This window comes from Leiobunum rupestre, chromosome 7 (genome assembly GCF_980474605.1).
Source record: "Leiobunum rupestre chromosome 7, qqLeiRupe1.1.hap1, whole genome shotgun sequence".
NCBI lineage: Eukaryota > Metazoa > Arthropoda > Arachnida > Opiliones > Sclerosomatidae > Leiobunum > Leiobunum rupestre.
Genome location: NC_143390.1, coordinates 49,485,841 through 49,513,033, shown reverse-complemented (window position 1 = coordinate 49,513,033; position 27,193 = coordinate 49,485,841). Strand labels below are relative to the sequence as shown.

The following is a 27,193-nucleotide window of genomic DNA, read 5'->3' as shown; positions in this document are numbered from 1 at the left end:
TGCCCCTCCCTAGAATTTTGCTGGGAGGGGCAACTAATGTTATTGCCCCCTCCAACTTTTTGGTCAGTTGAAATCTTCAAAAGGCTCAAATTATCATTTTAAAAGCATATAAAGCTTATCGAACCTCAACTGTGTTTAAATTTCAGTCTTTTCCCGCCCATTTACATTATAGTAAAAAGTACACATGCATTCGGAGAAGCTACACTCCATTAAAAATTCAAAACCATTCTCCAGACCCCTTTTTGTTTCTCTTTGCCCCCTCCAACTTCTAGAACGTTCCTACGCCCCTGATTGAAGTCAATATAACAACCGAGCGTGGCGATAATAGTAGAGTTTATAGGGGGAAAATCCTTGCTCGCGGAATTTCGACGAATGTGTTGGCCTCTGCCAGGAGGATAGGAAGGGAGGTGAAGTAGGAGGGATGAACGAGCCAGAATCCTTGTAAGAAGCTTAGCACGCGCTCGGCGGGAAAATGGCGGCAAGATTGCGGCCGCTACGCTACGTTTTGCCGCCATTTTTCCGAAATTTTCCCGCCGAGCGCGCGCTAAGCTTCTTACAAGGATTCTGGCGCGTTCATCCCTCCTACTTCACCTTCCTTCCTATCCTCCTTGGCCGCTGTAGCGCGAACAGCACGTGATCAAAGTTGGCCGTGGCTGAACGCTTTTATTCAGTCATCGATGTTTTTTTTAAAATGGCGTTGAATTTATAGTAGTTTTAAAATTACGTCAGTCATCGTAAAAACCGACTGTTCCAGCCGATGACTTCGGTGAGTAACCGATGACTATCGTGACGTCAAAACCGGAAACGCGAAAAAGCGTACAAGAGAAAACAGGTGTCAGTGATTGCTAACCGGTGTCCTCGGTGTTGAACGTACCCTCACTGTACGCTTTTTCGCGTTTCCGGTTTTGATGTCACGATAGTCATCTGTTGCTCACCCAAGTCATCGGCTTCAAGAGCCGGTTTTTCCGATGACTGACGTCATTACTGACGTAAAACTACTATAAATTCAACGCCATTGTAAAAATACATCGATGACTGAATAAAAGCGTTCAGCAACTTAAGACGTCATTATGACGAAAAAGCTCATCGGTGGAAAATATAAATCCATGTTTTTTTCGTTGAAAGTTACTGAACGTACCCAATGAGAGAACGAGATAGTATAAAGAAAATAAAATTTAGGTGGAGATTCAAGAGCTAAAACACGAAGTAGTGTTCCGGGGGGGGGGGGCATTCCATGTGAAATCGGCACACTCAAATCCCTCTCGGATTTTGATGGAATTTTGCATATAGATAGTGTCTTGGGATTTCAAAGAAAATACAAAGTTTTATTCAATTATCCCAAACGTGTTTAAAAATATGGCTATTTAAAATTTTCAAAAAATGGCCAAAATCACATGACTTGTACAGGGTGTCCACTAAAAAATGAACCAGGTCGAATACCTCAAAATCTGTTTTAGGTACGATTTTGAAATCTTGAAGTCGTATACAAGATGTAGGGGGAAACCTACTGCGAAAATGTCGATGTCCTTGAACCATGTCTTCAAGGTCATCCAAAAACTAACTCGAGAATTAACCGTAAGTTTTAGAAAGTTGGTTCCAATTAGAAAAGTGTTCAACGTGACTTTTTAAGTACAAGTAGGTTTGACCTGATCGAATTTGACCAATGCTAGATGAAAAACAAGAAGGTCGTTAAGTTGATAACGTGTCGAAAGCGAGGTTCCGGAGCTGATAACTCTAAAGATACTCGTGTTAGAGTACTGAAATTTGCTACACATCCTCATCAAGATTGAGGGTCTTTAGTGTAAAAATTTCAATGACCTTGAACCATGTCTTCAACGTCATCCAATTTTACAAACTTGAAAAACTCCCACCATAATGAGTTTGTCTAGAAAATTTCGATGTAACACGAATGGGTTTCGAGTTATGTGCGTTTTCTTTCAATTTTCATTTTAACGACCTTTGTGATTTTGAACAACAGTTCCTCGACTTCCTATTGGTCAAATTCGATCAATTCAAAGCTAGTTAGACCTACAATGTGACGTGGAACACGTTTCTAATTGGAACCAACTTTCTAACACTTACGGTTCTCGCGTTAGTTTTTGGATGACCTTGAAGACATGGTTCAAGGTCATCGACATTTTAGCAGTAGGTTTCCCTCTACATCTTGTGTACGACTTGAAAATTTCAAAATCGTACCTAAAACAGATTTTGAGATATTCGCCCTGGTTCATTTTTTTAGTCGACACCCTGTATATTTTCTATTCCTCATAGCTTCTGTTCTAATTAAGCTACAGAGTTGCGAATTGTGTAATTTTACACGGCTATGTATGCCCTTTACAACGATTTGTACATTTTGTTTAAAAAATATTTTTCAAATTTCAAATTATTTTTTAAAAAAGTGCGTCTTCAAAATTTAAAAAAAAATACAGTGAATAGTTTGCATCTACGTTAAATTATTGGCCAAATTTCAAAGTGGGAGGTTCATGGGTTCATAGTTAAACATTATTTAAAAAAATAGGTTTTTGAAAAATGATAGCCTTTAAAGGGGAACGGCCAAGCTTTTCCAAATATGGCCTTATTTCCGTATCAAAAGACGTTCAATATACGTACCTTTTTTTGTCTTGAAAAAATAGTTTTTGGCCCAAAAAGTTGAAACGAAAAATAACGGCAGGTGTTTGGGTTTGAATTTTCGCCGCCAGCGCCCCTAACCCCGTATGAGCGATTTGCGAACTATCTTAACCATAGAGATAGAAAAGAAATAGAGGGAAGATTACCGCGTTAAGGCACCCCTGTTTTTGACCAGGAAAATTCATCCCCCCCCCCGCGCATGTATGAAAGCAGAGATGGGCAGATTTTGCAACGCCATCTATCCTTCCTTTGTCTACATCAAATGACAGTTGATTTTCAAAAAGGCATAATGTATTTCATTTCACCGCGCGTCGATGGCGCCACGTAATCTGCCCATCTCATGGCTTCCTACACTGGCGAAAAGGGGGTCGGCACTCGCGGTCAACTTCGCCAGATACAATAGTGCCTCTATTTCTTTTCCATCTCTATGATCCTAACTTTTAAAATCGCGCAATTTAGGCTTGGGTCTCTTATAACTGGAACGCGCCGCGCGTGCGAAACAAATTTTTCACGTCTTCAGCAGCGCGCGCTTTTACGTTGTTTTTCTGTCTCACCGACTTCTCCTGGGGGCCTATTCTGTAAATATTCGAAATCCAATTTTCGATCGAAAACTAGATTTCGAACTTCGAGATCTCGACGAATGGTATTCGGTAAAGATTTCGAATAAGCATAAATCAATGCAAATTGTCGAAGTCGATCTCGACATGGTATAGGGTATCGAGATCGAATTCTCATTCGATTTCTTACAGAATCGCCCCCCAGGTGTCGCGGCGGACGCGCGCTTTTCGATTTCCCGAAATTTCTTTATTTTATTAAAAATTAACCACTCAATATTTTTTGATGCGGTTTTCGCCATAAATTTTAGTTTTTAATGGGCTATAGGGCTATCTAACTGGTTAAAGCTTGACCGTTCCACTTTAATTTTAACAACTTTCGTAGTAAGGGAATCAAGTCCTTGATTGGTGATTCGCTCTTGGGGAGAGACACAACATTGATAACATAGGTGTAGTGGGAGCTCTTCGGACCCAAGTGGCTAATCCCACTCTTCTGGATGTTGTAGGTCATGTCATGGGTTGTGACACTCCCCATAGTTTTAATTATAATTTTCTTACTTAACCTTTTTCAACAATGACACTCTTGCCCACCTCCGACCTGGACTCGCAACTTAATTCTGTAGAATACTATCGTCCTTAGTAGTAGTATATATTGGGCATATTTAGACAATAGAGTAATATCGGCGTGACGTATGTCGACGTTACCCATGTTTTTTCCTATCGATAAAATACTGCCCTCAAAATGGCGGCCATAGCCCAAAGCTACAGAGCGATACTACTCTATAGATGAGCTCGGTGCTGAAATTAACTTTTATTGCGTAATAACTATGAAAAACAGTTCGGCCGAATTTTTGGTATTTTTCATCGTTTTGGTTATCTTACTGATGGTGGTAGTCTCGACGCTTCTTGTTTTATAACTCTATAAAGCTTTTCTCCAAGTCAGAAGTAGGCAGGTTAGACCGATGTAGCACGGCCGGGTCAGGAGAGGCATAACGAGAAGATCTCCATGCATCCTAATTACGGTCGGAGCACTGATCCAGGAGCAATGGCGGAGACAGAATTAGTTATACCTGAAAACTAGATTTGTTTACACTCGAAATGCCTAAGGAAGACTCTGGAGCAGGTCTGCCAGTTGGGCGGTTTTCCAGCCCAATTGGGCTTCTTTAAAAGCTCACTCGCGAGAAATTGGTCATTGGGCTGTTTGGCGGTTTTTGGGCTTCTATTGTTTACTGTCTGTAGAATAACTATTGAATTATTGGCTTCTTACAGTGCACTATGTAGTTACATTGCTAGCAATAGCCACGGATATGCCCGTCTGCTATATCTTTACATATTTAATTGTCGGATATTAAGGTAGGATGGCGCTATATTTCCTAAGCTCGAAGCTTATTATAGTTGACTAATAGGGTCTCTGATGTGAATTCGAAATGTGAATTTTACTCATAAATTGTTTTTTAAAAGACATCCGTATTAAAAATTGCCTAAGCATTGCCAAAAGTTGTATTTTTGGGCTTACTTTTTGGCGTTTGCAGAAATATATACAATTTTTGGGGCGAAAAATTGGGCTACCTACTAAATTTGCTTGGGCGAAATTTTGGACTAGTTTAAAATTCGCGGTTTTTTGTTGGGCTGGTAATTGGGCTAGATTTACGACAAATTGGGCGTCACACTCCATAGATTTTCTGGCAGCCCTGCTCTGGAGGTCCTGATGATTTTCATAGAAACGGCCATGGTTTCCAGCGGAGATTTCGCTCGCGACGTGTTAAGCCAAACACGGCTCCTAGTTGACATTAAGCCTCATCTAGAATGAAAGTTAATTCGCCTGCTTTTGCCCCTCCCCCAAGAACGTTATCAATTCTGTAAGTACTCAGGGCCGTCGCCAGGCTTTTTGTCGCCTCAGGCAATTTTTTTGCGCCCCTATTTACGACCACTTTTAGTTTCTATTTCATTTCGCATCGTGGTCACCACTGTGAAGAACGTTCTCAGAGGATAGTAAGTTCCCTGAGCACATATTAAGCACTGAGCGTGTTAAGGGTTTTGCGTCCTTCTTTAGAATCATAAAACAAATGTTAGGTTTCGGGTGGGGGTTTGAACCTTAAAAATTCCATGTGCCAAATAATGAGCAAGATTCAATTAAATTAGAAGCCACTTTTGCTTCTTTAATGAAAGCGAAAACAGAATAGCGCTGTACGATATTTTCAATGAGCGCAAAACGAAAGGGGCACCATTTTCGTTTTTTCAATAAACGCGAAAACAAAATAGCGTTGTTGTAATTGAAATGAATACATTACTAATTGTAATTCTAAGAACAATACCTGTACTACTAGAAAGTCAGTTGATTTAATAAAGGTATTTACACATAATAAAGGGCAACGCAAGTGGCCATGTAGGGGGGCGCTTGGTTTGGAACTATGTTTTCTTCTACAAGTCGTAAGTTGGTTTTCCAAGGAGGATTTTATACAGCGCGAAACCCTTATTCTCCTTGGTGAAGCCACGTGGCGCTATTAGCCTTTTCAGTTTACATAGAGCCACGTAGTGGAAAATGCAAGAAGCTCATGAACTGCTGGATTTTCATTTGCTAAGCAGACGATTTTTAAATCCAGCAGTTTATGAGCTTCTTGCATTTGCCACTACGTGGCTCTATGTAAACTGAAAAGGCTAATTTCGTTATGGCAGATAGCACATACGCAGTCGTCCTTTTTATCTACAAGATAATTTACCCCCCTGCGTGGTTACTTGCGTTCCCCTTTAATATTTTAACCTATTATTGTTCAGTTGAAAAGATACGTACTAAAATTTTACGAATAAATTTTCGAGTTAAGCCTTGGCTGCCCAAGTTTCCAATCGTTGCCCCTCAAAACAATTTTTTTGTGAGTCTCGTGATCAACATCATAATACCGAAGACTATCAATAGTCCTTTAAATAAAAGATCATACATAGCCGATTATAGAGTTTGTGCTGCTGCGACTGGACATATAACTAGTTTGTCTATGGTTTATCTTTATACTGCCAAAGCTGAGAATTTTCTATGCATCGATCTGGCAGCATTTTTCAACAAGGGGGCAAGACAGTCATAGAGGGGTTTATTTAACCGCCTATTCCCCGCCACTGAGGGCAGACTACCTAACGTACTTCAATTTCATGGTAGAAATTAATTAATTCATAGCAATAATAAATTAAAATTAGACAAATTTATAAAATAGACATAAGCAGCAAAGATTTTGGAGAATAATAAAAAAATGGTATTTAATAACTATTTCAATTTGGTTTTGATGATGTATGGATTGGAATAAGAGCCTAAATACAAATGTCCTTTAGATTCGAGCACTTCGGACACACCGCAGTGTTCCCCGTCCGATGACTGCAGCGTCTGCTTCACTTTTCCATTCTCGTCCAACTCCACAATCATACAATGGATTGGTTTAAAAAATAATAGCCCGGCGCCCGATTTACACTAAAAAGAGAGAAGGAAGACCGTTAATATTTAATTCGTCCGCCAGTGATTGGCCAAGGTTTGGACAGATTTTATTTTTAAACCAGGGAGGCTTGTAAAGAGAAATAACATATCCCATCTGGCAACCCTGAAAACTTATTTTATCTGTTTAATCATGGACACTGTATCTCTAAAAGCAGCCTAAAATAGGTACCCCCTCACTGTCCGTTTGCGTACTCGGCCGTACTCGATTCGCAGGGCCGTCAAGGTCATTTGAAAGAATGTAAACCCCCATTTCAAACGGAACTTTTTGTCGACCACGTGACGAATTATATAGCCTTTACAGAGAGACGGTGGCGGCGACAGGTGATTATGTATGGTGGAAGCTACAGCGTTTCCCGTCCGGTTAGAGATACAGTGTCCATGATTTAACGGATTTTTTTAAACACACCCTTGTATACAGTGCAATAACGATTATTCATTGATTTCGTCAATATACCATCTATTTTATAGCTATATTTTGAAATATATTATCTTCATGGAAGTTTCCTTAGCTATAAAACTTTAACTAATATCAAAACATATTTCCACTCTATACCAAGGATAGTCGTTTACGTGCTAGCTACGAACTTTTAAGGATGGTTCAATTAAATCAAATAGATAAGAAAGTGAAAATATAGCATTACCGCTCCGGCAAGCCTCTGCAGGGTAGGATTGGGATAATAGTTGTGGATTTTCTCCAGAACGGTTCCAATGACGACGGACGTCCGGTAGAGATACTTCCTGACTTCGGGATAATCAGCTAAATCTTCGATCAGCGTTGTCTTGTTTCTGGCAACTGGTAAAGCGACCCAATATCCTCCACGAGGATTAGACCTTATATTGTCTGGACTTCCTGGCAGACTGGCGAACACCTCCACCGTGCCTTTCTTGACTCCTTTCAAATGATACCTGCTCAAAAGGCACAATTTAGTACTCGGTTGGCCTTGAAGGCCCTATAAACCTCGTATACATAGACGCGGCAATATACTTCAAATACCAAGGACAAGCTAGCATATCTCATTTTGTTAGTAGAATAACTACCAGGTTATTAGGTTGATAGCGATAAATATCAGTGAAAATGTGATTTTGACCTCAAATTTTGAAAGTACCTTATAAGAGTAAATTATTTCACTGAAGAAAGCCTTTACATTTTCAATAGACCTTGGTCTCGGGAAGGAGATTCCTAGCCAGCGTTACTTTAACGTTTCACACAGCGCCATGTTCGCTCGCGGAGCACGTGTGAACCTCAATATTAGGTTGATAATTCTTTCAGGTGTCAACAAGGTTTATAGGGATTATAAATTATAATTATAAAGGTTAACTATACTTCATGACTCGGAATTTGAAAGTCTCCGAGAACAATAGACTCTGGCGATCCTTGGAGATTTGGATACCGTTGGGAAAATGCAGATTTTCCAACACAACGTCGACCTTCTTGGTTTTCAGGTCGAATTTTATAATTCTGGAAAGATTGAGTTTGCTGATTAGGGCTCTAGTTGACGGTTCATATGTATCAACAGTATTCGACAAAAAGATTAAAATTATCTTTTACATAATAGTGTCAGTTGTTAAGTTTTTACTGAGAACCATTTTTAGAATGAATTCAAATTTCTAGCGATCTTCCGACCAAGAATGTATTCATTTGTACCAAGAACGTATTAATTTGTACCAAGAACGTATTCATTTGTACCAGGAATATATTAATTTGTACCAAGAATGTATTCATTTGTACCAAGAACGTATTAATTTGTACCAAGAACGTATTCATTTGTACCAGGAATATATTAATTTGTACCAGGAATATATTAATTTGTACCAGGAATATATTCATTTGTACCAAGAATATATTCATTTGTACCAAGAACGTATTCATTTGTACCAAGAATATATTCATTTGTACCAAGAATATATTCATTTGTACCAAGAATATATTCATTTGTACCAAGAACGTATTCATTTGTACCAAGAACGTATTCATTTGTACCAAGAACGTATTCATTTGTACCAAGAACGTATTCATTTGTACCAGGAATATATTCATTTGTACCAGGAATATATTCATTTGTACCAGGAATATATTCATTTGTACCAAGAATATATTCATTTGTACCAAGAACTATTCATTTGTACCAGGAACGTATTCATTTGTACCAGGAACGTATTCATTTGTACCAGGAACGTATTCATTTGTACCAAGAACGTATTCATTTGTACCAAGAATATATTCATTTGTACCAAGAATATATTCATTTGTACCAAGAACGTATTCATTTGTACCAAGAACGTATTCATTTGTACCAAGAACGTATTCATTTGTACCAAGAACGTATTCATTTGTACCAGGAATATATTCATTTGTACCAGGAATATATTCATTTGTACCAGGAATATATTCATTTGTACCAAGAATATATTCATTTGTACCAAGAATATATTCATTTGTACCAATAATATATTCATTTGTACCAAGAACTATTCATTTGTACCAGGAACGTATTCATTTGTACCAGGAACGTATTCATTTGTACCAAGAACGTATTCATTTGTACCAAGAACGTATTCATTTGTACCAAGAACGTATTCATTTGTACCAAGAACGTATTCATTTGTACCAAGAACGTATTCATTTGTACCAAGAACGTATTCATTTGTACCAGGAATATATTCATTTGTACCAGGAATATATTCATTTGTACCAAGAATATATTCATTTGTACCAAGAATATATTCATTTGTACCAGGAACGTATTCATTTGTACCAGGAACGTATTCATTTGTACCAAGAACGTATTCATTTGTACCAAGAACGTATTCATTTGTACCAAGAACGTATTCATTTGTACCAAGAACGTATTCATTTGTACCAAGAACGTATTCATTTGTACCAAGAACGTATTCATTTGTACCAAGAACGTATTCATTTGTACCAAGAACGTATTCATTTGTACCAAGAACGTCTTCATTTGTACCAAGAACGTATTCATTTGTACCAAGAACGTATTCATTTGTACCAAGAACGTATTCATTTGTACCAAGAACGTATTCATTTGTACCAAGAACGTATTCATTTGTACCAAGAACGTATTCATTTGTACCAGGAATATATTCATTTGTACCAGGAATATATTCATTTGTACCAAGAACGTATTAATTTGTACCAAGAACGTATTAATTTGTACCAAGAACGTATTAATTTGTACCAAGAACGTATTCATTTGTACCAGGAATATATTAATTTGTACCAAGAACGTATTCATTTGTACCAAGAACGTATTAATTTGTACCAAGAACGTATTCATTTGTACCAGGAATATATTAATTTGTACCAGGAATATATTCATTTGTACCAGGAATATATTCATTTGTACCAAGAATATATTCATTTGTACCAAGAATATATTCATTTGTACCAAGAACGTATTCATTTGTACCAAGAATATATTCATTTGCACCAAGAATATATTCATTTGTACCAAGAACGTATTCATTTGTACCAAGAACGTATTCATTTGTACCAAGAACGTATTCATTTGTACCAAGAACGTATTCATTTGTACCAGGAATATATTCATTTGTACCAAGAACGTATTCATTTGTACCAAGAACGTATTCATTTGTACCAAGAACGTATTCATTTGTACCAAGAACGTATTCATTTGTACCAAGAACGTATTCATTTGTACCAGGAATATATTCATTTGTACCAGGAATATATTCATTTGTACCAGGAATATATTCATTTGTACCAGGAATATATTCATTTGTACCAGGAACGTATTCATTTGTACCAGGAACGTATTCATTTGTACCAAGAACGTATTCATTTGTACCAAGAACGTATTCATTTGTACCAAGAACGTATTCATTTGTACCAGGAACGTATTCATTTGTACCAAGAACGTATTCATTTGTACCAAGAACGTATTCATTTGTACCAAGAACGTATTCATTTGTACCAAGAACGTATTCATTTGTACCAAGAACGTATTCATTTGTACCAAGAACGTATTCATTTGTACCAAGAACGTATTCATTTGTACCAAGAACGTATTCATTTGTACCAAGAACGTATTCATTTGTACCAAGAACGTATTCATTTATACCAAGAACGTATTCATTTAAACCAAGAACGTATTCATGTATATTAGGGAGTATGACTAGGTTGAGACGACCTTGGTGGACATTTTCCCATGTACGAGAGATGCTAACGGAAAACGTCACCAGCATGCACTTCAATCGTGTTAAAAGACGAAAATTGGACAGGGTTCGTACAAAATTTCCGGAATTAAATTCTCTGACGTTTCCAGGTTTTCCCTGACTAAATTGCCAAATTTCCCTGTCCATTTTTGTAGATTAAATTTATGTTTTGAGGTAAAATCTTGAAATATGTTAATTATGTATTTTTAATACATTTTTCAAAAATTTATTTGCCGAATTTTTTTTGACAATTTTAAAATTCCCTTACTATTTTGGACCATTATGAATTTCCCTGACTATTCCCTGACCATTGGTAATAATTTTCAAATTACCTGACTTTTCCCTGACCTTTTGGAAACATTTTCAAATTCCCTGACTTTTCCCTGACCTTTTGGAAACATTTTCAAATTCCCTGACTTTTCCAGGTTTTCCAGGTATTCCAGGTCGTGTACGAACCCTGTTGGAACCAACGAGATACCACGTTGATTTGATTTAGGAAGACGGAACTTACGGTTCGAGCTAAAAGTCGTCTCAACTAGAGGTCGGTGATGGTTAACTTTTATTCAATAGATAAAGCTCTCAAAGATATTCGTAAAACTTTTTTATCAAGTAATTTATATTTCTGTATTATCCGATTAATTTTTTGATAAATTTGTAAAATTAATCGGAAAAACGACGTTTTTTTCGATAAAAAGCTCAAATTTTACGTATAATACATATTTTTTAATCATTTTCCGAAATATTAACCGGTAAATTTCTTTGTCTAAATTTTTTTCTCAAAAAAATCAATTTAATCATGGATAATGATTAACCGTTACCGACCTCTAGTCTCAACATGGTCATTCTCCCGACAGTACAAATAGAGAGCTTCTTGCCCAGAATAAATCCTTAGGCCCTAATACGCGTTCTGCCCCGTCGTCATAGAACCAAAGAGTATATAAAGCTCGTAAAATAGATTCGAAATCACTGTTCCGCGCGTAGTCAATAGCGTTTACCCCCTTCCAGCTTGTTGGGGGGAGTTTGAGTTTGAGGGTTCCCACAAAGTTTGAACTTAAGCGGCTTGCTTAAGTTCGGGTCCGAGACTAATTTTTGGGGAGAGCTTGCGGCGGACTGAAACACCGATAAGCGAGACCTAATTAGAATAAATGAAACACAATTTTTCTATAGCTAACTAAACTTTATTTTTACTATTGGTGGCTCGTTTAGAATGAGCCCTAAGAAATGTTGTTGCTCCTTACAAAATTTGGAGGAGAAGTACTTCTTCTTTTCAAAAAGTTTCTCTCTTTTAAGATACAAAGGGTTTATCCCCCTTTAGGAGGGGTCGAAATTGGGGGTGCGAGAATTCGGCCAAGGACAGCGCGTAGGCTCTATAATGCTACGGGAAGAAGACCCCGAGCGGACCCGAGGTTAGTAATGCCCAAATTTTCCACTCTTTCCTCGGAGAATTCTCGCTCCCTTCACACAATACACGGGATATTGCACCACGTGTTGAAAATGCCGTTGACTATTTTATTTAGTTTTTTTTTTCAAAGGGATTATAATACTTGGCATACATTTATATTTCTTAAATTCTATACAGTTTTACAATTATTTTTACTTTTAATTTTAGCTTTGGATTTTAAGTCTGACAATTTTTACAATGCTTTTTATTTTACAAACGTTTGACAACAATATTTGAATTAAATTTATAAGCGTTGCGCAATTGCTCTAATCGCCGATTTTTCTACACTCCCGCCCGAAATGCGACTACAGCATTTCGACAACGTTAATCGCGCGCTTGTAAATCTCTAATTTCCAATCCGTATAAGAGTTGGATCGGTCTTCTCAACACTGTTCCGTTCGAGGTTCTTACGAGACACGACCTAACTTTACCATCGCGTCCGATCTGAAGTTCTTGTATAACACCCATTTTCCACATGTGTTTCGATACCTTATCGTCGTGTACCAAAACCACGTCGTTAACCTGGTAGTTAGTTTCAGTTTTAGTTGTAGGTGTGTGATGCGCGGATCTCAGTGCCATTAAATATTCCGATTTCCATCGCGCGCAGAGTCTTTCCATTAAAATGAGACGATGCCTTTCTCTTCTTTTCATCTCCTCTCTTGTTTGATTTTTGGGGTCGATTGTTATTTTTTGTGGTGGCAAACTGGTTAATCTTCTCCCGATCAGTAGATGGGCAGGTGTCAGAGGCTCTGGCTCGTTTGCGTCCGATGACGTATAGGTCAGCGGTCTTGAATTGATGACTGCTTCTACCTCTGCTAAAACTGTCTGCATTTCTGGAAAGTCAAGGGTAGTTTTACCTAGACCTTTTTTGAGCGCTGTTTTCGTTGAGCGGACAAGCCTTTCGAAAAATCCTCCCCACCATGGGGCTCTTTCCGCGTTGAAAATCCAAGTTATTCCGTGGTTGGCGAAATAATTCCTTATTTCCGGTTGAGTTAAATTTTGCCAGATGGCCTTGAGTTCTGAATTTGCCTTTATGAAGCTCTTGGCGTTGTCTGAGATTATTTGACTTGGCAGACCTCTTTTAGCTATCAATCGTCGGAATGCTAGTAGAAGGTCTCTCGTGGACTGCGTTTGAACTAGCTCCAAATGTACCGCTCTGACTGCGGCGCACGTGAAAAGGCATATGTAAGCTTTGTGCAAGTCTTTTTCTTGGTTTCGACCCTTGACAAACAATGGTCCACAAAAGTCCACTCCAATTACCGTAAACGCTTCTGTTACGTTGCTTCGTCCCGCCGGCAGGGGAGCGAAAGGCATTTCACCGGGTTTTGACCGGTATTTTTTGCACGTGGCGCAGTTGTTGACCACTTTTTTTACTAATTGCTTTCCCGCGGGAATCCAATACCTCGTTCTTAATTGCGTGAATGTGGCCTGAATTCCCTCGTGAAGCACTTGTCCGTGACATTCTTCGGCAAGAAGATAAGCCAGTCGTTGAGCTTTGTCTAGAATCGCCGGGTGCTTTTCTTCGTAGGTAAGGTCGGCTTGTTGTAGGCGCCCACCTACGCGTAATAGTCCGTCCGTTCCTAAGATTGGCGTTAGCGTGAGAATTTTTGAGTTAGAAGGAATTTTTTCTTCGCGGATCAAGGCTTCCAGTTCCGAAGGGAAATCCATCAATTGGGTTGATTTTACCCAAAGGTTTCTTGCGTTACAAAGTTCCGAGGCGGTTAATGGATCCGTTGATATTTCGTTTTTCTTAAATTTCTCCACTGCTCTAAGTACCATTGCTGTTATTCGTAGAGGTTTTTTCCAGGTGCTGAAATTTTCTAAGGCAATTATATTTTGAATGTTCAAGGTGTTTTTTATTTTGATAGCTAATACAGTCGTTTTCCGCCTTTCGACGTCCAGGATGTCTTGTGATGGCTGCTCGGTCGGGTTCTTCGGCCATTGTTCCTTGTCTGATACCAGCCACGGTGGGCCTAAAAACCAGATATCTTCTTTCAGCAATTTTTTAACGTCAACCCCTCTTGACGGGAGATCGGCTGGGTTTTGACTGCCGGGGCAGTGTGACCAAGAACGCGGCTCCACTAACTTTTGTATTTCCGCAACTCTGTTGGATACGAACGGAAGCCAAGTCTTAGGGGTATCCTTCACCCAATGAAGCGCTATTGTTGAGTCACTCCACATGTAGACTTCGAGATTGTTTTGATCGAATATTTGTCTGACGTGGTTGACCAGCTTCGCTCCTAACAGGCATGCTAATAACTCCAACCTTGGAAGTGACATTTCCGGTTGCTTTTTTTTCAGTGGCGCCACTTTTGCTTTTGCTGTTACGAAAGAAACTCCTATTTTTCCGCTTTCCGTTTCAAATCTGACGTATATCACCGCTCCATACGCCTTGATACTACTATCGCAGAAACAGTGTAAGTGTTGGGCTTTGATTTTCTCGTTGTAGTAGCATCTTCGTAATTTTAATTCTTGGAGCTCTACCATTTCATTGCTCCATTTTTGAAATTCCTTAATAATTTCGATTGGAAGCTCTTCGTCCCAAGTTTTTTCGAGAGCCCAAAGTGTTTGAAAAAGGATCTTCGCCCGTATGGTATAGGGTGCTAAGATGCCTATTGGATCAAAGATCTGTGCGACGGTACTTAGAATAAATCGTTTGGTTTTCTTTGGATTTTTGAGACCCTCCAAAATATTGGCGAAGTCGAAAGTGATGACGTCCTGATTTGTATCCCATTGTAGTCCTAAGACCTTGTGCGAGGCGTTGGCTTCTGTTGAATTTTCTTCGGTTGGAAAATTGTTGTCCTCTCTCCATTTCTTTTCTAAAGCCTTTGAGTTTGAGCTCCACTTTCGTAGGCGCATTCCTGCTTCCTTCATGATTTTATTTGCATTTGAGGACATTTCGTAGGCCTTTTTCTCATCTTTATTTCCGGTCACCAAGTCATCCACGTAGACATCATTGAGAAGCGCAATAACTTCCTCCTTGTTTTGGTCGTATTTTTTCAAATGCAGTTTGATTGTAGCTGCCAAAAGGAATGGTGAGCTGGTAACTCCGAACGCAGCCCGTGTGACCCGAAGAACCTGGAATTCGTCTTTTTTTATTTTGCCGTCTTCTTCGATTACCCAAAGAAATCTTAGGGAATCTCTGTCTTCTGGTGCCAACTCCACTTGGAGAAAGGCCTTTTCTAGATCTGCGGTTATGGCTACAGGGTGTTTGCGAAAGCGCAGCCAAAGCGTAAGAAGTTCTGGGTTTAAGTTCGGCCCACTGGCCAAGCAATCGTTCAGTGAAGGCGCTCCTGTTGCGTGAGCTGACGCGTCGTACACGACACGTAGCTTTGTGGTGCTACTGGCTTCTCTCTTGACTCCTTGGTGAGGGAGATAAAACGTCCCTGGATTCTCTGGCGTCTCTACTATTTCAACAATCCCGTTTTCTCGCTGTTCGTTGATAATGCTTTTGTAATCTTCGTAGTATTGCGGGTTTTCTTCAAATTTCTTGATTAATGGTTTCAGGCGTTTGATTGCTACGTTGAAATTGTTAGGTAGGTTTGATTTTCCCGTGAGCCACGGTTGTTTGACTTGGTAGCGTTCTCCTTGAAAGATGGCGCTGGCTTCGAATTCTTCCACTATTTTGACGTTTGTAGGGACTAGGTCTTCGTTAGAACTGATGCCAAGCGACTCCAGTTCCCAAAAGTTTTTTATTGTGTCCGATACTTTCTTTTCTTCCGTACTGATACGTAGTACTTGGATTATTTCGCAATTGTTGACTCCAGTTTGATTGACGTTTATGGGTCCTTGTAAAGTCCATCCTAGCTTAGTTTCTTGCGCAACTAGCGACGGACTTAACCTCTGGAGGTTGTTTGTGACGAACTGCCAATAAAAGTCGCTTCCTATTAATACTTCTACGTGGCAGGTCGTTTTTGGTCCTTGACCGAATTCATCCGCCAGCTGGTAGTTGTTCGTTTTGATAAACTTTTCCATTTCTTCACAGTCTACATTCGTGACCGCTTGACAGAGGTAAGGAACCTCGATTGCTACGACTTGGATTTTGCTTCCGTTTTCTTTGACGTTTTCCAGGGTTAGCAATACCTTCCTTCTTCTCGAGGACTCTGGGTTTTCATTTCCGAAGTTGTTGATAGTAAGCAGAGTGACTCCTACTACTGGGAGGTTGAGTTGACGCGATATTCTTTCGTGAATGAATGTGGCTTCGCTTCCGCCGTCCAGGAGGCATCTCACACGCGACATTTTGTTTGTTGAGTCGCGGGGGTTTCTCGCTATCGCGTGCGCCGTCTGAAGAAATACGGTCCGGTTGACCGTTACGGAGGTGCAGGTTTTGAGCTCGGCGGAGGCCTTTTCCTTGGTTCTCGCGGTTTCTTCGAATTTCGGCGCTCCTTTGAAGGTTTTTTGGTGGGTTAGATTCGCGTGGCTTGCCGGACACACAGCCATGTTGTGATTTTTTTTACAGATACGGCACGTTCTATATTTTGATGGACAATTTCTCACACCGTGATTTCTTTTGAGACAATTGAAACATCTTCCATCCGCGCTAATTTTTTCCCGCTTTGAATTTATTGAATGCGTGGAACAATTTCCCGATCCGTGGGTGTCAACTTCACAGAAAATGCAGAAGAAGACGCCCTGGGCGCCTTGCGAAACTACTTGCGTTGAAAGAGCTGACGCGGAACCAGAATAATGATTGGCACTGTTATTCCGGTACTCCGGTTTTGACGATTTCGCGGGGTGTTGGGGTTCACTTTTTTCTTTTTCAATTTTTCCGCCTAACATGCTGCACCTTTCGCGGCTTTCAACCTCTTTTCGCAGAAACGCGACGAGCGTGTCTGCGTTCCATTCGGCGTCCGACGTACGCGTACGGCTAAACTCGAGCCTTATTTCTTCGGGTAAGGCTTGTAAAATAGCGGGGCACAAACACGAACTGCTACTGCTAGTATCGCTACCGAGAGCCTTTAAACTGCGAATATGATATTCGCACGACAAGAGCAAATTGCGCAACGCTTTTATATCCCTTACTTTAGTGACAGGTTCTAATTTTAACATTAATTTTTGATGGTGATGAATCATAGCGTCTGTACGCCCATAAGTCTCTTTCAACAATTTTACAGCCTCATCATAAGAACTATCTGAACAATCAGCTTCGTAACTCGATACCAAATTTCTAGCCTCACCAGTTAAATAAGACAATAAATAATTGAATTTTTCTACCTTCGGAAGATTGGTGTTATCCACTGCTGCCTTGTATCGGCTCCAGAATCCGTTGAATTTGAGAAGGTCTCCATCGAAGGTTGGCATTTTTAGTTCGGGTAATTTAGTCACTGATAACTGTCCGTTGTTTCCCATGACGAAAGCACTAGCAGTTGCGTTGAGAGTTTGTTGATTGTTATTGTTTTGAGGGGCGTTGTTCCCTTGCGTCGCGGCGGCTCGTAGTTTTCGGTTGGCCCTTGACTTGGCTAGGGTGATTTTGTCGGCATATTTTTCAGCATCCTTTAGTTCCTTGCGCAGCTCCTTGAGGTTGATCGTTACGTCTTGTACGTTCCTCTCCAGAGGACTCAGCACTGATTCCTTTTGCGTGAGTAGGTGTAAGTTGTCTTCGATTTCTACGACGCTTGAGTTTGGGTCCAGCATCAGCGCCTCCAGTTCGTTAGTAATTTTTGTTACTTGCGACCTTGCCGTTTTTCTTTGGGTCTTCAGCCGTTGGACAGCCATTGACTCCTTTGGGTTTGCATCCTCTTCTCCGGAAGCGTCCGTGTAATCGGTTTCCGATCCCGAAGGCTCCTCTCCGTTGTGGTTTGCAGCTTGGTCCTTTTGTTTTGTTAATTGATCTTTATTTTTTGCCATTTTGATTTCTTTTTCACTACTCTATATTGAGTCCCGCACTGCGAACTTTTTATCGCGAGGTTTGAATTAGTCCCGGGTTTCGGCACCAAATGTTGGGGGGAGTTTGAGTTTGAGGGTTCCCACAAAGTTTGAACTTAAGCGGCTTGCTTAAGTTCGGGTCCGAGACTAATTTTTGGGGAGAGCTTGCGGCGGACTGAAACACCGATAAGCGAGACCTAATTAGAATAAATGAAACACAATTTTTCTATAGCTAACTAAACTTTATTTTTACTATTGGTGGCTCGTTTAGAATGAGCCCTAAGAAATGTTGTTGCTCCTTACAAAATTTGGAGGAGAAGTACTTCTTCTTTTCAAAAAGTTTCTCTCTTTTAAGATACAAAGGGTTTATCCCCCTTTAGGAGGGGTCGAAATTGGGGGTGCGAGAATTCGGCCAAGGACAGCGCGTAGGCTCTATAATGCTACGGGAAGAAGACCCCGAGCGGACCCGAGGTTAGTAATGCCCAAATTTTCCACTCTTTCCTCGGAGAATTCTCGCTCCCTTCACACAATACACGGGATATTGCACCACGTGTTGAAAATGCCGTTGACTATTTTATTTAGTTTTTTTTTTCAAAGGGATTATAATACTTGGCATACATTTATATTTCTTAAATTCTATACAGTTTTACAATTATTTTTACTTTTAATTTTAGCTTTGGATTTTAAGTCTGACAATTTTTACAATGCTTTTTATTTTACAAACGTTTGACAACAATATTTGAATTAAATTTATAAGCGTTGCGCAATTGCTCTAATCGCCGATTTTTCTACACAGCTAGGAGCAACAAACAAAACTACCCACACAGGGAGAACGCAACCCGTCAAAAGTCGTGGATTTTCTCGCGTACGTTTTTCATTGGCTAGACGCTTTAGCGCCTGTTGCTGTCCGAAGGGGAAAATTCGGAAATTGTCTTCCCCAAGTAAAACGTTCAGCGTAAAGGCTCGTGACGCTCGTCCAATGCAATAGCGTGTTTAAAGGCTAGCTGCGTTCTCCTTGTGTTTGTTGCTCCTAGGAGGGCGATTTTTCAGAGGTCACGAGCCAGAAGTGGGGAATCGCGAGAGACATTGAAACCTTCGAACTTCGCCAACCTCCCTCGTACCTCTATACCAGCGAGCCAATCATATTGTTCAAATTCAAATCGTTTTTTACACACAATCCTTAGGGATTTATGTGTATTACGATCACCTACTGTGTAGCCGCCGCCGCCGCCGCTGCCGTACACACGATTGCTCGCGGTACGTTAGTGGTACAAAGGCGATTGATATCTCAATCGGTAGGCACTATTATAGCCTCGACGGGATTTTCGTAACTTTGGGATCGGAGCCCGAGAAGTTGGGCAAATGCCCAATTTACTATTTTTTGTGGTTTCGCTTTGTGTGGTTGATATTTTATTTAAAATTAAGTCCGATAACGTTAAAAAAATATTTTTGGTAAGGTTAGGATTCAGCGGATATACAACTTCAGTTATATCAGTAAATATTAAATTTAAGTATAGTTTCCTGGTTAATTTACGGGACCCCAATTTTCGCGGTTTTATATTTTCGCCTAAAAGTCTACATAACGTTCTTTAATTTAAGTCCGATTTTCATGAGAGTTATATTTTTGAATAGCTGTGGTTTCCCTTAACCCTAGATTTGCAATTACGTTGCTTAATTTTAATTCTAAGTGAGGTTTTTTCGACAGCGTATGCGGACCCCCGCAAATTCCGACATGGTGAATCCGCGTGTCTATAGAGTTCTAAACGCCAGTTTCCCTCTCGCATTTTTCAAGGCTGTTCGCGCCGAGCTTTCAACGTGTTCCCAGAAGTAACAATAAGTGTGACCCCCAAAGTTTTACGCACGTTTAACGCCCTTTTTACGCACGTCGTACGACAGGAAGTAGGTAAGTAAGATTTGATCAAAAATCACCAGTTTTGCTACTTCTAGGCCAATTCCAGCTTAGGTTGCAGCCGCGTTGGAAAAAGTTAATTTTAAGTGAGTTAATTAGCCATTTCGCGTCATACCTGAATTCTTTACGCGCTGAAGCTATATTCGCATTCCATTGAAAGCCTGCCTGCAATAACAATAACGTATGAACAGGCGCGTGAAAAATAAGTGTGACCCTAAATATTTGTTATGCCACTAAATATTTTTTTGACCAGCTGCCGTACACACGATATCTCAATCGGTAGGCACTATTATAGCCTCGACGGGATTTGCCCTCTTTAGTGTTTTTGGTCGATTGTCATATTTGAATTTCGTGCCAATTGATCTAACTCGTTCGCGTTTCGCTACCTTATTTCCAAAACCAGGTAACTCGAAAAACTTGGTTTTCATAAAAATTAATTTAAATGAACGTGTTCGCGTTTCGCCACCTTATTTCCAAAACCAGGTAACTCGAAAAACTTGGTTTTTATAAAAATAAATTTAAATGAACGTGTTCGCGTTTCGCCACCTTATTTCCAGAACCAGGTAACTCGAAAAACTTGGACCTTATTTCCAAAACCAGGTAACTCCAAAAACTTGGTTTTTATAAAAAATTAATTTAAATGAACGTGTTCGCGTTTCGCCACCTTATTTCCAAAACCAGTTAACTCGAAACGCTTGGTTTTTATACAAATTAATTTAAATGAACGTGTTCGCGTTTCGCTACCTTATTTCCAAGACCAGGTAACTCGAAAAACTTGGTTTTTATAAACATTAATTTAAATGAACGTGTTCGCGTTTCGCCACCTTATTTCCAAAACCAGGTAACTCAAAAAACTTGGTTTTTATAAAAAATAAATTTAAATGAACGTGTTCGCGTTTCGCCACCTTATTTCCAAAACCAGTTAACTCGAAACGCTTGGTTTTTATACAAATTAATTTAAATGAACGTGTTCGCGTTTCGCCACCTTATTTCCAAAATCAGTTAACTCGAAACGCTTGGTTTTTATACAAATTAATTTAAATGAACGTGTTCGCGTTTCGCCACCTTATTTCCAAAACCAGGTAACTCGGAAAACTTGGTTTTTATAAAAATTAATTTAAATTAACGTGTTCGCGTTTCGCCACCTTATTTCCAAAACCAGTTAACTCGAAACGCTTGGTTTTTATACAAATTAATTTAAATGAACGTGTTCGCGTTCCGCCACCTTATTTCCAAAACCAGGTAACTCGAATAATTCTTTTCCGATAACATTCCTCTTGGGTTTATTAAGTTAATACATCAGTGGGATTGTGTGTACTCAAATGTCCGTGACATCTTGTTTTAAATAGTACCCGCGACCCTATTAGGAATTCCGGAGAACTGACGAATAACGTATTTTAAAAGTGCTACGCTCGTAATGTAATCACGCGCCAGGGGGGAAAGAACATGGCGGAGAAGTTGTAAATTTTCATGGCACACGGAGGCAGCGTCGAGACAGACTCTCTTTCTTCAAAGACTTTATATACGCATCGCTAAATAGACTGGCGTGTTCAATGGCTCAACTTGCATACGATAGCAGACGCTGGTCAAAATTTTCCCCGCGCTTCAACAGTGCTACTAGTGGCGCCTCTAACGGCTGGTCAAGACTTCTCCCGTGTTTCGAAAGTATTAACAGTTTTTTGTACGGAGACGCCTGTCTAGTAAGCAAAGCGTATATACAGGGTGTCCACTAAAAAATGAACCAGGGTGAATTTTGGATGACCTTGAAGACATGGTTCAAGGTCATCGACATTTTCGCATTAGGTTTCCCCCTACATCTTGTATATGACTTGAAAATTTCAAAATCGTACCTAAAACAGATTTTGAGATATTCGCCCTGGTTCATTTTTTAGTGAACACCCTGTATAGAGCCAAGCGTATATATAGACTTTGCTTTTTCTTCTATGTCTCTTGGCAATCGGCATCGGTTGGTTTCAAAACCGTCAATCGCTCTCTGACATAGTTGCGGACTTATGCACCTACTTTCCGGAGTTATCGAAACCAATGTAGGACAGGAAGGATTCTTCAACGCTGTATCTGGAACTGGCCAGACTGATGTACAGCGTCTCGCTCTCGAGGTCGACGTCCAGATCGTCCATAAAGTGGTAAATCACTTTGCCATTTTTGTCGTGAGATGCCAGTAACAGCTCGGATTTGTCTGAAATAATTACAATGGAACAAACGTTGGCGAAACGGATGAAGAAGCATCTGTGGACGACGTACGTGTCTTGAGATCGATCGAATATAGACCGTTGAAAGCGCAGACGGCCAGAATTTTATCCTTGTAAAGGCGAAGGCCCAAAATTCGAGTTCGAGGATGGACACCTCCTCCTATTTCAAATTAAGACGCACATTTATTTCGATAGAAAATAATCGGATAAACTAGGTAATAGACGCTTTAATAAAACATCTTCAAAGAAATTGCCAAGAAATAATATTTCCGAGAGCCACTGTTTATAGTGCTATAATAATGGAAACTTTTAACCTCTACGGTATGCAAGTTTCCATTATTTCAACAAGCATTATATAAACAGTACCACGCGGGTCCTAGCTCTCGGAAATATTACTTCTTGGAGAATTAGGAAAGATGTTTTTTATTACACCAATGAGGTAGAATAAATAGAGATTCAAATCCGCCTTCCATGCAGGACCTACCGTTTCGCGGGACCGTATTTGTTGAGTTGGAGAGTTAGGCCTAGTAAATGAACTTAATCAAATCGTGTGGGCGCCATCTATCGTGTTATTGGAAAACTAAACCTTAATATATTTTGCAAAAGTGTCTGCTTATAGAAACTGATGGCGCCAACAAGATTGGATAAAGTTGAAACTGAAGCCTATTCACCTATTCTCCTACTCAAATAAAACGTGTCCCGCGAATCTCAGGTTTGTTTGTACTTCTAGTTCATTTTCTACCTCATTGGTTCACACAAGGAATGTCCAAGGAAGACTAGCTGCTCCAATGGCGGGCGCATCGTGGTACGATTAACTCGGCAGCGATTCAACATTAAGCCTTGGCATTATTTTGCTCATTTTAACCTTCTAAATAAATATGAATTTCGAGAAAAAATCAGGGATTCTCAAACCCATTTTCTGGTAAAGTTTATTTTTCGAGACCAGTAACGCTGATCAAAAACATCGACGAAAAATCGATGCCAACATTTTGTTACTGTAAGGTTTTTCGCGTTTCCGATTTGACGTCACGATGGGCATCCGATGCTCAGCAAAAAAGCATCTTGGCGATAAGGTTTTTTGATGTCTTGACGTCAAACGCGTCTGTGTTTACAGTTTAGCTGGCGGAGTAGTTAAAATTATAGAACTGTAGTTTTAATCAACAACTCTACTGGTTTGATCAAAGGCCTATCATTTAATTGGAATGCCCCAGCTACTGCAATGGCCGTTTTCGCTTTCTTATTAAAAGACTGATCGTTGCAACAACAAAGAATATTGTCGTCAACAATCTCGTCATTTACCAACTCATTAATTATTGAAAGTAATATTTTTCGCTTCCTCTGATTTCGGGCCCCGTAACATTTATAGCCGCCATCTTTAAAAACAGCGCTGACTACAAAAATAACACCGTTCAGTAACTTTCTACGTCACTATGACGACAAGCGCTTATCAAGCAAGTATAAACTGATTTTCCCCAGATTTGCGTTACTGAACGTACCTATAGACATTCCATGTGTATACATATATAAATTCCTGACCGAAGTACTTACGGATTTCTGGTAGTACCGTGTATTTGTTCCCTTCTATCTTCACTAGCTCGCCACTCTCCAGTCCGGAGAATATAGCGCCTATGGAAACAATTTCAATTTTAAGTTAACGAGTAATTGTTCTAAATTATTAGTTGGTTAAAGGCCCTATAAACCTCTTATACATAGAAGAAACACTACAGTTCAACTACCGAGGACAAGCTAATAGTTTATCCGTTGCCTATACGTTATTATATAATAACGTAGGCAACGGTTTATCACGTTTTGTTTAATGTCCACACAGGTTGTGTCAATGGCGATAAATACCAATGAAAACGCGTTTTTTACCGCGTATTTCGAATTAAGTACCTTCAGAAACAAAGCGAGTGTTTATAAAGGTCAATTTCATGTTCCAATTCAATAATTTGTCATTACTTCGGTGAACTAAAAGTCAGTTTTTATTATTAAAACTTTTTAATTTTCAGTAGGCCTTGGTCGCGAACAAAAATTAAGCTGGCTAGGGAGATTCCTCGTCATGTAATCTAGAAGTTACTCATAGAGTGCAGACTTCGAAATAAGGTAGGTAATTATTTTAAGGCCTTTAATGGTAACATACCTTGGTATTCGAGTAAAGATTCTGGTCCAAGTAACTTATCCCGAAAGAGTATCTCGGAATCCCTCAACTTCTCGTTATACTCAAACGGACCTCGAAGTTCTATTAACGGATCTGGTCTGTCAAAGAAGAACGACAACATTACGATCTAGACCAATTCTCATAATACAAGAGATAAGTACTTTCACATGGGATTGGGTGAGGTCATTCACGGCCAATTTTTAGAAAAATTACAACAGAGAGCTGCATTTAAAGCAGAAACATTACTATTCCCGATCATTTCCGTTATTTTTCTTCCAACCATTACCATTATCTTTGACCAATTTCCTCATTACTGCAAATTCCCATTCCTGATACAAATTATTGCGACCAGAAGAAAAATCCTTTCCAGACTCTTCCCGAATTTAAAATTACCATTTTCATCCATTCCCGAATTCAAAATTACCTTTTCCATCCATTCCAGACTATTCACGAGTTCAAAATTACCTTTTCCATCCATTCCAGACTATTCACGAATTAAAAATTACCTTTTCCATCGTTTCCAGACCATTCACGAGTTCAAAATTACCTTTTCCATCGTTTCCAGACTATTCACGAGTTCAAAATTACCTTTTCCATCCATTCCAGACTATTCACGAGTTCAAAATTACCTTTTCCATCCATTCCACACTATTCACGAATTAAAAATTACCTTTTCCATCCATTCCAGACTATTCCCGAATTAAAAATTACCCTATCCATGATTCCATCCATTTCCGACTATTCCCGAATTCAAAATTACCCTTTCCATCCATTTCCGACTAATTTCCCGAATTCAAAATTACCCTTTCCATCCATTTCCGACTAATTCCCGAATTCAAAATTACCCTTTCCATCCATTTCCGACTAATTTCCCGAATTCAAAATTACCCTTTCCATCCATTTCCGACTAATTCCCGAATTCAAAATTACCCTTTCCGTCCATTCCCTAACCGGAAATAGGATAAGGATCAGACTCCCGATCATTCCCGCGGCATTAACTTGGTTACCGTGGGAAATATCCATGCATGATATTACTCTTTTCGCGTTTTTAATGCCTAATTTTTAATAATTTCAACCTTTATTTATAGCGTTTAAATAAAATCTGTAAATTATAATTTACTTCCTGCCAAAACGTTTTAATTTGGCGTTATCTGGTGTAAACCTCTTAAGTTTGTTCCCTTGTAAAACATTTGTGAAATGATAAAAACGAGAATTTTGGAACGAACTTGAATCTGTTGAACTGGAGGTCCGGAAACAGTCCCAGGTTGGCGAGCAGGAGCGCCAAGGCTCCCGCGATGACGAACCACTTCAGCAGACCAACACCAGCCATGGATGAAATCGAATGCGAAAAAGCAACAGATTTTTTTCAATCCGTAGAGTTTTCGATGATCTTGAAAATGTTATCAATTTTTAAAAAGCCCGTAATCTTATCGTTATTATCAACTAGGGGTGTTTCAACAGGGACATCTTTAATCCGCTAGTTTTATCCACCAATGCCGAGCTGAGTTTATCACTCAAGGAGAGTGATAACCTTTAGTAATGAAAAGTTTTAGGAAATACCGGAATACAGAATCTAGCCGGTAAACCGGTTTTCGTTCCGTTTTGAAGAGCCCGCGAGCGGCAACGTAGGGCAAGCGCCAGAGGAGACGCGAAATAAAATTTTCTCTAGCGAGACATTCCTCGTTAATATACCGTTCAACGACCTCCTATCCCTCGCAAATAACCCTGACTTTGATCACTTGCATCAATAAGAAACAAAAAACCATCGATTGGATTATAATCGGTTATTGTTGCACTTTATTCGGAGCGATTATTTTTATGATAACACGATTTGATACGCAAAACTCCAAAGGCTACGAAAGATATTTTTCCATACAAGAGATCAAGAATGTATTTATTATACCAGGAAACTATATACACTCTTTTTAGAAACGTTTACTGGGCGCCGCCATTATCGTACAGACAACCAACGAGCAAGACAGTGCTCTACCGCAGAAATTTCAACCCCCCAAAACCAATTTTTTTTTCATCACCCTCCCCGTAGACTGTAAGGTAATGGCGGTATACACTTGGAATGTCTAAGGAAGATTTTTACGGCCGTGATGAAGCTAGTAGAAATGGGCATGTCTTACAGCGGGAAAACTCACGAGAATAACTCCCGCGCCTCGCTACCCTAATTCGACGAAAACTCGTCTTTAAACCTATTCATGGTTATTAGCTTACCTTATGATCTCTTTTACAACCATACAAATACCTGAAATTAGGTATCACAAAACTTCTTTCGCGAATAACATTAAAATTAAGTACGATAACAAATTGAGGTTTTTAAATCCATTGTTTTATAAGCCTTTTTTTGCGCGGGAAGATCGCCTATTTGTTACCATGACGACGCATTCTTTTCGCGTCAAACCTCGAGCCAATGAATTTGAAATGTCGTGTTACGTCTTACACTTGACGTAGTTAAGCCCCGCCTTTTTCTCGACGCGCTTTCGTATCACCGTCCCAATGGAACCTTAGACATTCTAAGTGTATACCTCTATAGTTTCCTGATTATATTAAAAATATATTAGAGTTGACGAATTCCTGGGAGACAGAGCTGCCAGGTATAAGTGACATTTGGCAGCATAATCTAAAACTAACTAGCCCAAAAGAGCTCCCACCGACCAAAATTTGTTTCGAAGAAGAGCGTAAATATTTGTCCATTTTAAAGCCAAATTTTAACAAAATTCGATACCGAAAACTATCGCTGCGCCCCC

At 39.5% G+C, this 27,193-nt stretch overlaps 1 protein-coding gene across 2 annotated transcripts; it reads right to left on the bottom strand.

Annotated features, from left to right (window-relative positions):
- Positions 1-6,401: 6,401 nt before the first annotated feature.
- LOC149936635 (adipocyte plasma membrane-associated protein-like) lies at positions 6,402-26,153 on the bottom strand. Of its 2 annotated transcripts, XM_090181529.1 has the most exons (8): positions 25,664-25,855; positions 24,420-24,535; positions 23,828-23,905; positions 22,332-22,439; positions 22,092-22,266; positions 7,985-8,119; positions 7,302-7,566; positions 6,402-6,636 (listed from the first exon to the last, which is right to left on the bottom strand). In XM_090181529.1, the coding sequence occupies exons 1-8, from the start codon at positions 25,765-25,767 to the stop codon at positions 6,436-6,438; spliced, it is 1,182 nt and encodes a 393-aa protein (XP_090037655.1). In that variant the 5' UTR covers positions 25,768-25,855; the 3' UTR covers positions 6,402-6,435. The 2 variants fall into 2 exon arrangements, with proteins under 2 accessions (XP_090037655.1, XP_090037656.1); XM_090181530.1 differs by lacking the exon at positions 7,985-8,119 and having other exon boundaries at positions 25,664-26,153.
- Positions 26,154-27,193: the final 1,040 nt, after the last annotated feature.

Coding starts and splice junctions, on each gene's coding strand:
- LOC149936635 (XM_090181529.1), bottom strand. CDS start 25,767: ATGGCTGGTGTTGGTCTGCTGAAGTGGTTCGTCATCGCGGGAGCCTTG. Junction 23,906..24,419: donor ATCTTTACTCGAATACCAAG/GTATGTTACCAT, acceptor TTGTTTCCATAG/GCGCTATATTCTCCGGACTG. Junction 6,637..7,301: donor TGCAGAGGCTTGCCGGAGCG/GTAATGCTATAT, acceptor CTCTCTTTTTAG/TGTAAATCGGGCGCCGGGCT.